Genomic DNA, 17,981 nt, shown 5'->3' on the forward strand with positions numbered 1-17,981 from the left:
GCTTGTTCAGGTGCTCAGGGCCCAGTCCAGCTTGACCTTGGGTGTCTCAGGTGGGGCATCCACCACCTTTCTGGGCAATCTGTGTCAGTGTTTACTGTCAGCAGTAAATGCTGAATTCTTCTGTCAGTCATTACATCTCTGTAGTCTTCTTCATTTTTCCTCAATAGCTCATTATTTTCTTTAAATGCTTTTTATTGCATACTGCGATCAGCATTCTGCTTGATCCATCTCATGGCATTTAATTATGTGGTGTTGTAGAGTAGCTGAGCGGTTAGCAGAAGTTGCATGCTATATTCTTTTTTTTTTTTTTTAAATCAAGAATTAATGTTGAATCACTGAATATCAGCTGAGTTTGAAGTTTACCTGAATATATCTTACTATTCCAAAGAGATTACACAATGGCTCTGATTAGCAGCAGAATTTTGTAATACCACTTAAGGCTTTATCACAGTGGAGTACTGCCAGTAATAGTCTTTAATTCACTTATATGCACCAATTCATCTCTGTCAGTTTTCTATTAATTTCTTTGCTGTTTTACTTTTTCCTATCCCCCATATAATGAGACGTGATTTCCCCATCTATGTATCCAAAATAAAATTAAAAAATTAAATCTTCAGCAAATTAACTGTGGCCCTTTGGTTTGAGGCAGCTGTGCCATCTCTCCATTTCTGCTTACATTTAATTCACTTTTCACAAGTTAGTTTACTTATAAGAATCTGGTAAGTCAACTGGCCAAGGGGGAACAATAATTTTATTGGCTACTTTAGATTAAAAGTATTGGGATTGAGTTAGGTGTATTAATTGCAAAAGTGGAGAGAAGGTGTAGAATTAAGACTGTATACATGCATACATGTACACATATACCTCTGAGAAGCCACCATATTCGGTGTTATTTTTTTCATAAGAATGATGACCACCTTGACTACAATGGTGATTACCAGAGGTAAATTTCCACATGAACAATTCTGTTTCATTTGGTACCAGTTACACAGTATACGGAAAGTTCTAAATGGATGGGTTTGCAGTTAGTGCTCCATATTTACGTGATGAATCCATGTCTGTGGCTGATGTTGAAGCAGATTCAGTTGCATATTTGTTTTTTTGTTTTTCATTATTAGGATTGGAGCAAAGCATCAGGAGTTACGACAAAAGCAACTGAGAGGCCTGCTTGATTATTCTGCTGGTCTTGGAGGACCTGACATAGATGATGATGAGGTGGATCCAAATTATGCCAGAGTGAACCACTTCCGAGAAGCTTATCCAGCAGCAAGCATTTACAGACCATCATCACCAGCAGTCGCAGAAACCTTTGTCTATCCACGCGATTCTTCTTCAACACCAGTGGAGAGGGAACACTTGGAAGGATTGTATGCAAAAATAAACAAGCAGCACTACCCGCAGGTTCCTGGTGACAGGTAATATTGCCACCTGGCATTAGAAACAATGATAGCTTGGGAGTGGGCTGGATGGGGAGGCTGTTCAGATGCCCCAAACATCTGTATTTACTGGCTAAGAAAGGAATGAATTTCCTCTTCAACAAAACTGTGATTTGCTCCAGCAGTGCCCCCAAAGCATCTGAGCTAGTCAGCAGTCAAACAAAAATCATTAAAAAAAAGTCCATATTTCACAAACAGAATGAATGAACAGACTCCAGTCCAATTCCTTCCCTGCTGAGAGTGTGTTTTTTCCTCTTTCACTCGGGAAAAGTTCTTACACTGCAGCAAAAATAATCTCTGGTTTCAGATCCCTTTCAATCTGCTGATCATCAAATGCCTATTAGTAACAGGTTTTGTATGATAACATGATATATTGCATATGTTTACAGTTTAGTTTCCCCAGCTGTTTGATATTATGCACTTTCAATTAGGCTGGGGAGAGGACTGGGAATCATGGCATTTTTATGCAGACTGTGAAGTGTGGCTTCACAAGACTGATTGCCTTTCACAGCCTTTCCAATAACCAAGTGGGAAGGAAAGAGCAATTTTTAATCCTTACTGTCAAGCTTCCAGGTTGATAGCATTAAAGAAAGATGGTCAAGTTTTTCCCCAGATTGAAAAGAGAACAGCATTTCCTTTGAGCTGATGATTACCCACCATTATGGTAGTTTTAAAACTAGATGTTTCTGAAATTTGGGACTAAAAGAACTTAAGACTTCATTAGCAGTATCATGGTGTTAATGTATTGGATTTTTCAAACCAGTGTCTGAGCATGTAGGCAAGATAGAAAAGTGTATGTGAAAAGAAGAGCTGACAGAGAAAGACATGGGGGACTTAAGGAATTGTTTATGCTTTGAGTTCATGTTACAATCTGTAGTGTCTCACCATAGCCTCAGTCTGTGCTATGTGATACAACACTTGTTAATTTTGGAGAGCACAGATACAGGAGTGTTTTTAGTTTGTGGCATTATAGTACTTTAAAAATGTCTACTGAGTCATTGTTATAAATAGTAATAAAACACTTTTGACATAAATCTAAGAGCGTAGCAGGGATTGGGCCAAGTATTTCTTTTTTTTCCACCTAAATACAGTATGGGAGAGATCTTTCCAAACATAATGACATTGCTGATTCTCTTCTTCCATATTAACTCTTTTGCTGCTGCATGAGAGCGAAGAGGGTGAACTTAGAGGAATTGATCACAGATTTTTGCCATCAAAAGGGTTTTGCTTTCCTAGAAAACGCTTGAGGTGATTGTCAGTGAAGTTGTATGAGCATCTGTATACTGCAGAGAGATCAGAAGCCTGGTTTACACTGACTCAGGAAACCCAGAGAATTTCCAGCAGGAGGGAGCCCAAATTCAGATTCATACACTTCTCAAAAATAAACATATAGAGATGTAACTCAGCATGAAAGTAAAACGTTGTCATAAAGGTTGCTTCACCGTATCAGTTTTAACAGGGACTTTATAGCTTAACATTTTAAACATGTCATCAGTTTTGAAGTATGGTTTATGCTCTGTTTTAACATGTGGTGTAAAGAAGTGCCCCAGTCTCTCCCTCTGGCCTCTTTTGTTTGATTGCTTGCATCGTGGCTGTAACTGCACTGAATGAGCTCTTGTCTTGTTGTGTGGACATGATTGAAATGCCAACCAAGTCTGGATTCAGTGTCAGAATCCTGGATCTTAGTGTGGCTTTAGCTGTAAGTGCAGGCTCAAGCACAGCAACTTGTTGAAAAACTAAAACCAAAACTTCTAACAGGCGAAAAGAAAGGTATCTCATATCTGACCTATGATCAGAAGTTGTACTGGAAAGGCTGTTCCATCTGTGTTGATTCTGTACTGAAAGACAAACAGTCCACAACAGCTTAGCTCTGTTGAATTTCTCAGGCTTGTAGAGACTTTTTAACCAGATTAGGAAAAAGTAGGAAATGTGGGATTCTTATTAGGCTGTCTTTGTTCTTTCTTTAAATCTTTGTTTCCTTTGTCTCAGAAACAAAAAGGTTGTTGTTACTCACCAGCAGAAATGTGCCAAACCTGAATAATTTGAAGTGAATTTATGCAGTGTGTTGTGAGGTCTCAGCCAGCAGTTGTTGAATGTGGCGGCAACAGCAGGCAAGGAAATCTTTCTGTGCTGGAGGGAGAGTACTGAAAGGAGAAGAGAGATGTGGAAAGAAAAATCCCTGGATAACATGTTAATTACAAAACCAAATCTGCTTTCAGGGGTCAAGTATGAAAACTGCCTTGTCTGCCTCAGAATAATGGGAAATAGTTATAGTGGATGCTTATTAACCAAACCAAAGTTGTTTTGCATTTGCAGGGTTGAACATTTATCAATGCATTTGTCATGTAATAGCTCATGTTTTGGTCCTGCTAACGCATGCATGCTCTCTCCAAGTTTTGCTATTAATTTTACATTAGATTGATGTCTTTTTCTCCTACCTCTGACTCTCAACTTTTGTAATACTGTGTGTAGAGACTTGATCAGTGCTTAGAGATGAGGTTTAGGATAGAAGGAGGTTTGAACACTAAGAGAATAGATGACTTCATTTTGGTTTGGAAATTCTAGTTATGTCACTATGATAGAGAATTAAAACTCATCATTTCAAACAAGAAGTTCATTTTTATTTCATTTTATTTTTGCAGAAGAATGTATTAACATAGCAAATGGCTTTTAAAATGTGGCCATTTGTTTAAAAAAAAAAAAAAGAAAGAAAGAAAAGAAAAAAAAAAAAAGAAAGAAAGCGCAGTGGTCAGATAACATTTATAATTCACATACTTACCCACCTCTCCATTTCTAATCACCAGACTCCATCAGCTGTACCCCATTCATTCTTCTCAGCAGATTCCCAGTTTAAACTGAGAGTCTCCCACAGAGATCCCACTGTTGCAGAAGCAGTAGGCTGCACGTGTATGAAGAATATTCCTTTAATCATTCTGAAGTATGTCTGCTGCCTCCAAGCACTGCTGCCTAGGGCACCATAGACCCAGTTCACAATGCTGTTTGCATAATAACGTCCTCTTTACCTCCAATTGTATCTGGCATCTCAGGGATTCTTTTGCCTTGGGTTCTTGGGGATTTTGCTTTGTCTTATTTTCAGCTGTTGTGTAATGTTCTTCTGCAGTGTTCCACAATTGCTGATTTTCATTCCAACGATGACTATATTCAGTGAAATGGATTTAATTTTTTGTGTATATTTTGCTGAAAGCTTTGAGATTCTTAACTAAGAGAGATGCTATATAAATGTAAATTGTCCTTATTAATGAATATAGTGAAAGCATTAGCATGATCAGTGTATTCTGTGAATGTTAAGATGGTTAAAAAAAAAAAAAAAAAAAGCTAGCAGAATCACACATTCCTTTGTAAGTCAAGCATTTTTCTGTTTATTTCTAATTAGCCACAATTTTCAGTAATGCAAATGCCACCATGGAGGATGGTGCAGCCTGCAAAGGCACCTCGTGCAGCTGGGGAGCTCACAGGGTCTGTGCTGCGGCCACTGTACACTCCCTCAGCTCGCGCTAAGGCTGGGCAATCTGCAGCCCATATGTTCCCAAAAGGAGTGGGAAGTCACATCTCTGAGTTGAGTTATCAAGGCTGTACCGTGACAGTGCTAAGTTGCACCGTGGCAGAGCCTAGGTGTCAGACCAAAGCCAAAAGAGCATATGTAAAACACTTCTATCACTTAAATGTCAGGCATGTCGCGTGTTGTAACCCTTTCTCACGTTTTGAATAAGCAACTTCCTCTTTCTTTCCTCCCTGAATGTGGTGCTGTCAAGTATATCCAAACACTCCGAGCACATCTCCGGAAAGGTTCTAGAGACATGCTCAACTTATTTGCTCAGCCCAGAACTATGAAACATTTAAAGTCTGATGCCAGACTCATTGCCAAGTATAATTCTTCGTTTATTTATGTGTCTTATCTTGGGGAATTTCAAAGTGCTGTTCTGACAAAAATGAATACAGCTTTCCTTTGTTTAGCAAGAATACATTTCAGAGCTGTATCTTGTTGCAGATTAAAAAACAAAAGGAAAGAAAGAAATCACTGTTTTATTGCATAGGAGTAGAGCCCAGAGCCTCAGTCTGCTCTGCTTTTCTGTTTTGGAGGTGCAATGTTGAGTCCCACTGTGGAGGATCTTATGTGGAAGATCTTCTCCCACCATGGAAGACTCAACAATGTTAATTAATTAATCAAAAAACGGATCTTCCTTGTTTCAGACTAAAAGTTTCCTAATGGAAAAATTGCACTCTCCCAGAAGGTACTGTCTGCCAAAATACAAAGTTGAAAACAAGGAGAATGATCCCTGTGCTCCCCACATCTCACCCTCAGAACCCACCAGTGGGGCCAAGGCATGTTGAGTGATGTGCCATGTCTGGAAAGGACCAAAGGCACATACTGCTGTGTATGTCCTGAGAGCTAAAGGCTCTGTGTAAGCTGGGTGTCAGCCTGAGGGAGAGAGCAAAAAGGGTCCCTAATTTTGAAATTTATCAGGCAGTATTTTTTTCCTAAAGGCCAAACTAAATACTTGCATAGGTAGTTCATGTCTTGTTGAAAGCAAAGTCTTCAGAATCCAGAGCTACACAGACAAGGCTTTCTTCAGAGAGGACTGGTTAGGGTTGTCCAGGTTTTTCTCTTGGCCCTATACTTCTAGTATGCCAGATGCTGGAGTTCATTTTTCCACAGTATGGTGTGCCATGGGCATTGCTCACTGTCCATCTCTAGCACCTTCTGTAGCTGAATAGAAAATGGTAACCCATTGCTATAGGAGTGGGTGGTGTTCTACTCAGGAGTGGCTACTCTTTAAGGTGGAAACTCTGAAAGCAAGAAAGCAAGGTAGAAATGGAATGGAGGCTCTGTAATTTCTACTCTTTGCTGTTTTTGTCTTCTAGCAGGAAAAAAAAAAAAAAAAAAAAAGCAAAAAAGCAGAAACAATGTTTACTCTCTTACTCTCTTTTTCTGACTGGTAGATTTCTGACAACTGTTAAATTCAAAGCTGCACTGGCAGGTATAGCAGAGGTTCAGTGGTGTGTGCTCGGCAATCCAAAAAACATCCAGGCTGCCAGTTCTTCAGGAGCTTAGGTTGCACTATTCTCTGCATCTGGTACTGTTTTGGTTTCCTTCCTCAGAAACGATGAGTGGCTACTGCATACTCACTGTGCTAACTAGAGAAAATACTGAGTAACAAGACCACCTGAGACACTTTTAAATGAGCCTTGGTTTTGTTTCCTTGCTATACAGGAGGGAAAAAAGAAAAAAAAAAAAAAAAAAAAAAAAAAAAGTATTGGTAGCATTCAAGATAAACTGCTTTCCAGACACAGTTCAAAGTGCTGTTTCCCAGGAACTCCTCATCCAAATGCCTTCAACTTTGAGAGCCCAGCCCTACTGTTCACTTCTCATGGACACCCCACATTTCATGGAACTTAGGTGACCCTGTGCATTTTATAGCATATCTAAACAGAAAGACTTTAAGACTTTCAGATTTTAACCAGATTTTTTTCAGATTTTAACCAGATTTTAACCAGAGCAGAGCTGCTGCTGCTGTGTAATATGTACATGCTTGTTTGAGGCCATGCATTCTTCAGCAGAAATAAATTCTTTTAGGAATGGTCACAAATCTGCCTACATGCATCCTGCCTGCTAGGGTTTGCATTTGGATCACCTCACTTATTGACAGATGTGTAAAATTTTATATACTGCACTCCCATAACTCCCTTGTGACTGTCCTGCTGCAGATGCTGGTGAGCCTGAGCTTTGGCAGCTGTGTTAAGCATTCATATGCATTCAGAGGGTTTTTTTCCCCCCTCCAGCCCTGTCTTTCCTTATGTGATATATTATTGCATGGAATTATTTTACGTTAATTTTGCCTATTTATTGGTAATGTCCCATTCTTTCTGTTGTTTGAATGCAAATGCAAAAGATAGGTCCCTGGAGAAAGAGCAGGTCTGTTACTGGAAGATGAGACCATAGCAGAGGATACCGAGTGAAATGCAGATGGTGTTGTCAGCCTCTTAAATGTACAAATAAAGACAAAATGAGATCGTCCGTGCAGCTGGAATGAAATCATATGGCCTTGCATGTGTTCCTGCCATAGCGTATTTCCTAGTCTGAGCAAGAGATGCTAAATTCTGCCTTATGCAGGATATTGTTTGACCAAAAGCTTGTACTTGTTCCATTAATCAGCAGTAGAATAACATTTGTATGTATTAACTTTTCTCTGCACAATATTTTTTTTTCTTACTAAACACCATTTAATTTTAAATGCTAATATGTGTGTGGTTAATTAAGAGGCCAGAATTGACTATAACATTGGTAAGCTCCAAGGAAGAGAAAGGAAGATCATTACGCTTCTGCTCATAGATAGCTATTTGTGAACCAGCTGATAATGTGCAAAATTAAGATTTCGTAAGTGGCATTTTAAATGAATGGTTAATGGCTGAAGATTAATTAAACAGTCAGAATTGTTCAAAAGAGAAGCTGTTGAAATCTTGTTTATAGGCCAGTCACTTGCATGCTTAAAGTGCAAACTGTAATGGCGTGTGGTATTTCCATTTAGCAGGCAAGTGACGTAACTTGGGTAATTTCTTGAACAAGGAAATTTACTTCACTGGATATGTTATGTAGATGGATAGATGTAACATTGTGTGGTGCGTTTTCCTCCTCCTAATTAACAATTGTCTAGTAGCAGTGCAGGCAGCGAAATGCAAAATCCTCTGGGACTTAGTAATCCTAAATAAAATTGCTAAGTCTTTTTTTAATTAAAGTGTAAGGGACATGGTTAAATGTGATGTGATTCTGTTTCCCTGCTCTCCAGTAGCCTGTTCTACTCCATACACTTTGAGGTTTTCCAGGTGCCCAGCTTTTCATTGCTTCAGGTTGTCTTCTAGTCAGCGTGAATCTCCTCAGCCCATCATTCGCCTTGCAGAATTGCTCTAATTAAGGAGAAAAGGCTATGTTTTCCATCAGGTTTAGTCCGTACTGCAATTCAGGTTAAATGACAGATGTTACCATAGTCCTGTTTCCCTGACTGCTGAGAAACAACAAGCAGAAGGTCTGTATGTTGTTCACAGTTATAAGGCTTATTCTTCCACTGAGTCATGTTCCAAGAAAGTATTTATCTTCTGTTTTCCCCTGCTCAGCCCAGTTCCCAGCTCTTTTGTTAACTCTCTGCTGGTTTTCCTGGTGTTTCTATCATTTTGCCTACTAGCTTCAGGATATGCAGGAAGCTCAGAGGAAGCCCTGATGACTTTACCTTGTGCAGGCTTTGCTGTATAGCTCACTGTGAGGTGAATATCTCTTGCTGACCTCAGGGAACTCACTCTCTGTCCAAAACAGTGAGTTTTGAAATCTCTTAAGGTTGTTTTTTTTTTTTTTTTTTTTTTTTTTTTTTTTTTTTTTTTTTTTTTTTTTTTTTTTGTTGTTGTTGTTGTTGTTGTTGTTTTCAGTTCCTACTAGTTAAATGCAAAAAAAGGTTCACTGTGGAAATAGTCTTGGTTTATTGAAACCAATCAGTAGATGAGGGTGTGGGATTTTGTCTGTACGTACCAAGACTCGTGTGTGACTGTCCGCACATTCAGATTCCAAGTGATGATATGAGCTCACAGCAAGCTCTTCCATGACTATTCACTTTGTTAAGATATGTTATTGGCTTCTGATCACACTATTTTTTAAGAACAGTGGAAGTTTAACTGCTTGCATCCGCACTAAGTGCCTAGGTCTGTACAGTGCTCACGTGGCCCAACTGTTCAATTTACAGTGGAAACACATAGTTCAACTTGCAGTGGAAACTGCAGGTCTCAGTTCTTTTGTTTCAGTGAAATGACTTAGCTCTCAATAGAAGGTATAAATAGTATAAAATGTAAGATCTAACAGGGCCACAACTCTGACCTGGGAGTGAGTCAATGGAAACCTACTTGTGTGGAGGGTTCAAGCATCTAATAGCAGGATAAACCAACTGCTCTTAAGCAGAGCTCAGGAGTTTGCCTCCCTACTGAGGTCAAGATGCTGCTGGTGAGAGGTTACCCAGGTACTTAGTAAGCACTGCTGCTGGCAGCAAGAATAGACAGAAGTGTGAACCAGAGCTTACAGTCAACAGAAAACCAAGAATTGATGTTATTTGAAAAGCTGAAAATCACTCAATGTCGTGCATGCAAAAATATTGGAAGGACTGAAGAAATGTGATGGAAATGGCTTAATAGGCAACAGGATGCAGAATAAGAAGGAAATAATTGTGATTATTGTCTGACAGCTGTGCAGAGCATGCAGTCAATGGCAATCTCTAAAATGTACTTTTTCAATCCATGATCACAAATAAGTCCGCTGATAGAGAAAGTGATGCAAGGGGTTGTTGTATGCCCTGAAAACACTTATTTCATCAGCTCAGTTCTTCTGATGTGGTTAAGTCAGTACGTACTCTGGACCTCTGTGACTGCCCTTCCATCCCTGGAAGGAGGTCTGGCACCGCATGGAGCTCACACATGCAAGGGCTGATGAACGGTTTCTCTGGCAGGCCATGTAGCTACAGATCATTTGTTGACATTGATCAGGGTACCTGTATCGATCCTGGGATGGTCTAAGACAGATGTGACTTTTGTGGAAAGTGATGTTCATAAAGAACAGAACAAGTAACTTGTCTTTAACTGCGTTGCGGCCTGCGTCTGAGAGAAAGTGAGGTCTTTCATTAGGACAGAGGGACGTGAGGAATTGATGTTGCTTCAGATAAGTGCCGTGGTTATCTTCTGTTATCACTAACGTGTCCTGGATGTCTGGGGGCCATTAGTTAGAAAGCAGTGGAGGTGATTGCAAGAAAGATTTTATACTCTCCAGCTGCCTGCAAAACAAGTAGCTGACTTCATTTTTCTTTATTTTATTTTTATTTTTGCCAAGTCAAACTGAAGCAGAAAAACAAACAAACAAACAAAAAAACAAAAACAAAAAAACCAACAATTTATGATAACAAGAAAGGGGACTGTGTGCGAAATACCACTAGGAAGTGCTCATAGTTGAATAGATTTTACATACTTGTACAGCAGTAAGTGTCCCCTTCAATTAATTTCCCTTTCTTGTTTCTCTTCATTTCCTTACTGCTGTGGCTGTCGGTCAGTGTGACACTGTGACATTCTCCCAGTGTCACCTCCTCAGCTGAATCCTCACAATGGGAGATGGTAACCCTTTCCCTCCAGAGGCTTGGTAGCGACAAAGAGAAACAAGAAAGAGCCAGCTAGTGTTATAACACTTCAAACATCATCTTATTGTTCAGTCTCTGATGACCCAAATTTATGGTTTAATTTCTCCATTCACTTAAATTTCAATCTTAAATAGTGGTGTTATTTTTCCAGCATAATAGTATCTTAGGGGCACTTCTTCACAAACCGGTATTAACTGGAAAATGTCCTTCAGCTCTGGAGTTTATCTGTTGTAAACACTTCTGCCCTTAAGCTTTGATGTCTACTAAGTCCTGGTTACGGTTATTACCTTGTAAATGGAAGTCAACTGAAAATGATCATTACGGTATTTACATAAAATGCATGGAAACCAATTATTGTGCGACAGGCTCTGTAAGTTAAAGGACGAGACTTCTTTCCAGTGCAAGTGTTGGGCAGCCTAGCAATTGAAAAGGGAAGCACACCTTCAGAGGGATAGCAACAGGTTTAAAATGTGTTCTGTTGGTGGGAAAGGAGGTTGCAGCTGTTTTCTGTATCAGTATCGCCATAATGCTCAATTGGCTGAAAGAGCACTTTTATTGAGCACTTGTGTGACCTGAGTGTGCTGCTGGCCAAGGAACGTGGGTTGCTCCTGTGCTGCTCCCAGGGAGGCTGCCTGCAGCCCATCCACTACTCACAGGGCATCACTAAACCCTCTCCTAATCATTCTGGATTGTTAGTACCCAAATTACAAGCAAACGGTCTGCAGCCCTTAGCCCGAGTAAGGTGCTATTTTCTTCCTTCATCATTTTCTGCTGTCTCTTACTTAGAAAGAAGCAGGAGGCAGTTATTTTATGCTGTGGCGCACAACGGCAATGTTGAAGCAGCAGCTGCTTCAGAGAGGGAGAGTAAAGGGGACTGGGGTGAAGGAATTGATCTTTTCCTCCTTTTCTCTGTAAATACCACTGTCTGCACCAGTGCTGATGCTTTGACCTCTTTGCTACGGAGCTTGAAAGGTCTCTCGCACTCAGTGACATGTTGTGGCTCCAGAGCTGAACAGGCAGAAGTTATTCTCTTTCTTGCAGCATTGCTGCAAATAGGTTATCAATCTAAATATGATAAGTGCTCGGGTATTCTTCCTCAAACTTACACTCGTTCGTCTAAGTACTGGTATTTTTTATATGTCTGTGTGGCTTTGGAAATGATTAACAGTATTCCTTCATACCTTTTAGCCTGTTATCTGCACCCTGCCCGCTATCTCATTACTATTAGCCATGGCAAATACACCAAACGGCTGAGCAGCTTCATTGTTCTGGTGGTTTTCTTTTGAAGACCGCAGTGCATAGATACATGTTAATTTCCCTTTTGTGTTGAAACCTGCCTCCGAGGAATAAGATTACCAGCATTCAGTCTCTGGTCAGTGAAAACACTGAGGTCTGATATCTTCTGAGCGCTTTGTCTCAATTCATGTTTCTAGTAGCACAGTGCATTTATAGAAGTGGTCTCTTTTTCTGTGATGCCCATGGAACATCAAATTACTGTCCTCTGCCTTTAGGAAAATGTTTTTTACATGCTTTCTAAGTGCTTTCCTTATTCCTGGGGTTGAGGAATGATGCATATAGACACCTGCTCTTACGAGTGGGTGGAAATTGAAAATAATGCCAAGAACAAATGCTGTTTGGCAGAAGTGTCGAAATAAACATTGTTTAGTGTGTGGCATAAGCAAAAGAGATGATGTTAAGTTTGTGGGCCCTAGTTGGATGAAGTAATTGACTTGTGGGTTTGTAACTTCTCTCCTAGCAAAAATGAGTGCTGACATCAGAGGAACACTGTTAAGAAGGTACTGGTTTCCTCAACAACTTTGAAAGATCTCTAGGAAGCTGTGGGCACTGAAATCAGTGCAGTTTCCTTCCACCTTTCCAGCAGAGCCACACCAGGGGTCAACTAACAGCAGGCCATCCTGACTACAAAGAAAGCAGGTTTCTTTAAAATGAGTCAGGAAACAGCCGATTGATTTATAGGTAACAAATGTGAGTTTGTGTTTACTGGGTAGAGATTTGACAGTTTGCATTTGCATTACATACATACTTAAATAAATTCAGTGGTGTACGCTTCATTGCTATAGCTGTTGGAAGTAACACGTGGTAGTCGCTGTGTATGATAGGATAGCAGCAGTTGCCACAGTACATAAAATGATACAAGAACAGATGAAATCATTAATGCTTTCAGATTGTATCCTGTCTTATTTCCAATATGGTAACGTGCCTGGTACCTAATGGGGCATATCTTTGTAAAAAACAGCAGGTATGATGTTCTGGAAAACATGAAAATCTGCAACCTTATATCAGAGGCCAAAGTAATATTTTGGTTCTGACATTTAAAAAAAAACTAAGTACAAATTGTGTGTCATTGTCACTGTTACATAAGCTAGAAACTGCAAATTTATGTTGCGCCATTTGAAAAGCAAATGATAGCATGTGGATTCGTGTCTGTTCTTCAGAAAGAAGAGTGATGTGCAAGTTCTCTTTCCATCAGAGTGGCAAAATTTCTGTTGATTGAGGTGGGAAATCTGGGAAATCAGAAGTGATTCCTGTGTCTGGTTCTCTCTGAAAGAATGAAGTGACGTTCTCTTTTTTGTTTTGTACTTGTTAGTTTCACAGGCAGATTATTGTAACTTGAGCTTTTCTGTCATACTTCGACACGACTGATTTTTTTAACCACTTTAGCCTCTTCTTTGCATCATGCTATTGACAAAATGAGTTTTACCCCAAAGTTTAGAGCATAGAATACAGAAGAAATCCATACAAAAAAGAAGTCTGAAACATTAATTGAACTAGACTACAGCATTTAAAGTAACCTATTCTATCGTCCATTTACCTCCCACATGAAATGAAAACTCTATTTTGATCTGAACTGTCACAGATAATTTCTGCACATAAAACACATCCAGAGACAGCTTTCAAATGGAGTTGTCACTTCTTATTTAGCAGGCTGGGGACTCTCTATTGTTGTCAAACCCTCTTTGCAAAAGCATCACTAACACACTGATATGCTCAGTTGTATGTGAGAGGAGGCATGGTTGCACAGCCTCTGTGAAACAAAAAATTATATATAGGTGCTGGAATCATAGGAGAAAATGTTTTAGGCTATTTTTAAGCAGATTTTCGTACTGTATACTGTGTACTGTTGTGGAGATGGATTGTTTTTTAGTGCAGTGAGGTTTTAGTGTGAGTAGTCATGATTAACGTTTAAAAGCTACTAACCAACCTTCTGTTATTTTCCCTAACCTCTGTGGGGCCAGCTCTAATCTCCACAAATTTCAGAAATTCTTAAGCAAGTGCAGTGGGGATCTCTCTGAACTCTGAGCACAGAGCTGCTGCTGCAGGGCATGTTGCCGCTCAGATGCATAGACAGGGCTGTAGGCACTCTTCTCTGTGTGGCTCTCTGTTGATGGCCAGCATGACCAGATGACAGGACTAGATGGGAAGACCAGCTATGTAGACTTAATAATCTTGTAACATTCAGTTTGCCCTGAAACTTGATGTAATTGCATAAAAGAAATTTGCCTCTTGGCTTCACCTGTATTGTCCTAAGATCACAAAATAGACTGCTTCTGCACCAGGATTAAGGGTGAAGACTGACTAGTGTGGTGAGTTGTCCTTTTCTGCTGTGTCCACAACTGCTCTACATGGCACTGAACAGTGATTTTGTCATTGTGGTAAAATGTAGACTGGCAGAGTGCTCTTCTTTCCCAATCCTGCAACCACAACTCAGATAGCAGATATCTGCTGATCTGTCTGAGCGGCATGACTTTGTCAGATCCAGAGCTATGTCTGGGGTGACACACAGGTGAGGCCCAAGATGCAGGGCCTCATGTTCCCCCATTTGCAGCCAGAGGTGCTGAGCAGCAGGGATGGATGGAATCACCTGATGCAGTGTGGAAACACAAAACTAGAAGTGAGGGCCCCAGGGTAGGTGTTCAAAGCCAAGGGATCATATCTTTGGCAAATAAGTGAGACAGAGTGGAAGTCATTCTGGTTCCTGAGCTGCACGCCAGCGGAGCTGAGGGTCATTGCTCAGTAAACCTCATACCCTCTCCTGGAGAGGGACAGGATGGTGAGTGGGCTTCTCTAGTCCTGCTTTTGCCTGCAAATGTATTGTAGTCATCAATCAATTTTAATTGCTCTCCTATGGGGAGCAGTGAATTAGATGGAAAAAAAGAAGTAATTCTGTATATTAATGGGGAATATACTTGAGTGCTGAAGAGTAAGGGAAAGAAAAATTTCATGGTCTCTGTGGTTAAGTGAGTGGTAATGAACCCCCATGGGGCTTTCAGATGTTGACCATCACAGGAAAAATCCAGCAGATATAGGTGATCTTTCCTGCTGTAGTGAGGCACCTCCAGCCTGGCCCTCACTGCAGATGCTGGGAAGGTCAGTGCTTGGTGACCTCTTAGAAGCAGACTTGGGCCTCTTACCCCCTGTGCTCCAAACCAGCCTACTGATGGCCTGCTCCAATCCAAAGGTGACTGCTTGGGTTAATGTCCACGTGCTCTGCTGAGAGCACAGTACCAACCAAAAGAGACTCAAAGCCTGCTTTTCTGCCTTAAAAACACTAAGCAAACATGTCCTTCAGCAATGTCAATTACTGGCTCCTGGGAATACACCTCAGCAATGGTCACGCCCTCATTTCAAAGGCAATATGTTAGGCTATTATGTGAGCAAATACAGTGCATGTCAGTGAAAATCCATTGATGATGATGAATTCTGGTTACTGTTGACTGCAGCCAGATACAGGATGGTGAGTAAGGGGTAAAACATTAGCCTTTGAGCCCTGTAGGTTCTTGATGTAAACAGGTCAGAGTTTCCTAAGAGCTCAAGCAAAACATGAAAGAAGAAACAAAAACTAGAGATAAGACTCAGGGAAGAGACAGAAAAACAAGGAGGCAAAGAAAGCAAAAAGAATAACAACAACAACAAAAAAAAATACATGGGGAAAAAGAGTCAAATGATCTTTAAAAGGGAAGAAGTTAATAAATAGTAAGAAAAAGATTGAAAAATAGGAGGATTGCCAGGAGCTTCTTTGTAGAAGGTTTGTGTAGAGAAGAGTTGATTCAGGTTTGGAGAAGTCCAAGAGTTGTAGAGAAAGCTGAATTGTTTGATTATTTTGAAATCTTCAAAGAAAAATATACAGGAAAGCTGTGAAAGAAAGTAGCTGCTCAAATTACTCTTGGTCTGCTGTAGGGTCTGTGTGTTTGAAAACACTGTTGTGTCATCACTGTTTTAGGATCCCGATTTTGATTGTTAAAGTGGATTAACCTGTATGAATGTGAAACATTTCAAGGTTTTGTTTCAGTATCTTGATTTTTGTAAGTACTTTGCATTCACATAACGTGATGCAGTTAACGTGCCTCCTTCCAGTAAAAAACATAGAGTTGCAGAGACATCTTGTCTGTAGATCAAGGCATAGTGCAGTTCCCCTTTGTTATTATAAATATGCTTTTGTGAAAATACAGGCAATTTCAGCTCCTCTCATTTCCAGAAACTGGTGCAATCATGGTGTGCTTTGTGTACCTGCATATTGAGTTGCCCAGTGCAGACAGGTGGTGCTTTCTGTACGTGCTTCCTCTGGTTGATGCTACCAGACAAACAAGTGTCCCTTGCTGTGCCATCACTGAGTGTGGTGAGCAGCAGGCTCCCGCTGTGCCCAAAGTGGCCCTGCAGTGATGCGCCTCTGCCAGGATCCTGAGCACATGTTGCGAGGGTGCCAGTGTTGCATCCTCAGCATCCATGAGCAGTTGCTTTCTGCACTTATCTTGTTCCTGTTACAGAACAGAGGGTGATGCCAGAAAAGCTTTGGTTCCTTGGTCTTGGCTCAGAATGCATTAACCATTAGCCACTGTCCCCTCATCTTCCAGGCCTTTGCTTTTAGTATTCCCTTGTCATATTCCTTGGGCCATATTCCCCAGGCTGAGATTTCTCATCATTTTATAACAAGGAACAGGACCTCTGAGTTTTTCTGAGTTGCCACTGATCTGCTGTTAACAGCTGGGCCCAGCAGCAAGAACAGCAACATGCAGTGGTAACCATCCACATGAGGTTTAGATGAACTGTTCTTCTGTTTGCTTCTGGTAGTGCTTTAGCAGTATGATCACAGTTATGTTCACATCATCCATCATTAAATGCCTGACTTAAGAAACAAGGGTCTTCTAGGCAAAAGGAGAGGTATGCTGCCCTGCACTGAGAGCAGAGCCTTGTGTTCTCAGGCTATAGCTGGGTTACCTTATTTATCTGTTTGTTATTTTCAGGTTTGTTTTTTTCAAGTGTTTTGGTGTGAGGATTTGAGGCAGCACCAATGTTTCTGTGAGAAATTTACAGTTGAGGCTTATGTAGTGCAGGAGAACTGAGCAGCAGTCCCTGGCCACAGATCTGCAGTTTTGGAAGTGACTGAGTGGAGCTATGGGTGTTTGGGCAAAGTATGGACCATCCCCTCCTCTCACCTGAGGAAGATGCCACTGCTAGGGGAAGCTTTCATGACTGCGGGAGGCAGCTGTTGCACCCACATGTCTCTCATCAGGGGTGGGAGCAACAGTAACAGCATCTGTGTTCTCAGTGTGGGCCAGCATTGAGCAGGGGTCACACTCCTGCACTAAACATCTTCTCCCACCCTAAAAATTCTGTTTCATTCCTACTCTCATCCCTTCTTCCCTCACCCCAACCTATGGAAATCTCCACTGCCTCCCCCTGAAGCCTGCTTTGCCAGTGCTGAATTGCATTTTACCACCCCACAGATGAGAACAAAATAAACTACTTTATCCTCCATCATTTGGGCAGCAAAATGCAATTTGCTGCTGTTGCTGCAGATCTCAGAGCCAGCCATGGTCTAGAGGCTTTTATCACTTTGCAATCTAATCTGCTGGATGCCTCTTGCATTGGAAGAAAATGGTTTTTTAAGGCCAAAAAAGGCCGTGTATTTATACATGCATAAGCCCACAATGATATACGTGTTCTCATATATCTATGTATGTATGTACATACGTCTATATAAATAAAAAATACATATAACTCTTAGGAAGTCCACACCTAACTTGCTAATGTCAGCTACAGCTGATAGACAGCTAAGTCAGACTCTTTTTATAGTCCATTTCTAAAATGAAACCATAAATTTTAAAGCCAGGCTTCATCATTGCAGAGAAAAAAGCTTTTCCAGTCTATTGATGAAATATAACATTTGATAGGATTTATGAGGCCCAGATTCGGGAGGATCATTTGCAGAGCACTTAAAGCTGCTTTTTCCTGCCCTTTGCCTTCCCTCCTCCCAAATACACATACCAAAAAAATCCATTAGTAATGAAAAATTATTAAGGATGATTTTTCTTGATTTCATACAAATGTCAATTTGAGAGAGAAA

General features: G+C 40.6%; 1 protein-coding gene across 3 annotated transcripts in view; it reads left to right on the forward strand.

Moving 5' to 3' along the window:
- Nucleotides 1–17,981, forward strand: part of PARD3B (par-3 family cell polarity regulator beta) — a 361,423-nt gene that overhangs the window by 283,915 nt on the left and 59,527 nt on the right. For all 3 annotated transcript variants that reach the window (XM_072341851.1, XM_072341853.1, XM_072341852.1), the window contains one exon: nt 1,119–1,415. In XM_072341851.1, coding sequence (XP_072197952.1) covers nt 1,119–1,415 — 297 coding nt within the window. The remainder of the gene's footprint in view (nt 1–1,118; nt 1,416–17,981) is intronic.

Source organism: Excalfactoria chinensis, chromosome 7 (assembly GCF_039878825.1).
Source record: "Excalfactoria chinensis isolate bCotChi1 chromosome 7, bCotChi1.hap2, whole genome shotgun sequence".
In the NCBI taxonomy this organism is placed as follows: domain Eukaryota; kingdom Metazoa; phylum Chordata; class Aves; order Galliformes; family Phasianidae; genus Excalfactoria; species Excalfactoria chinensis.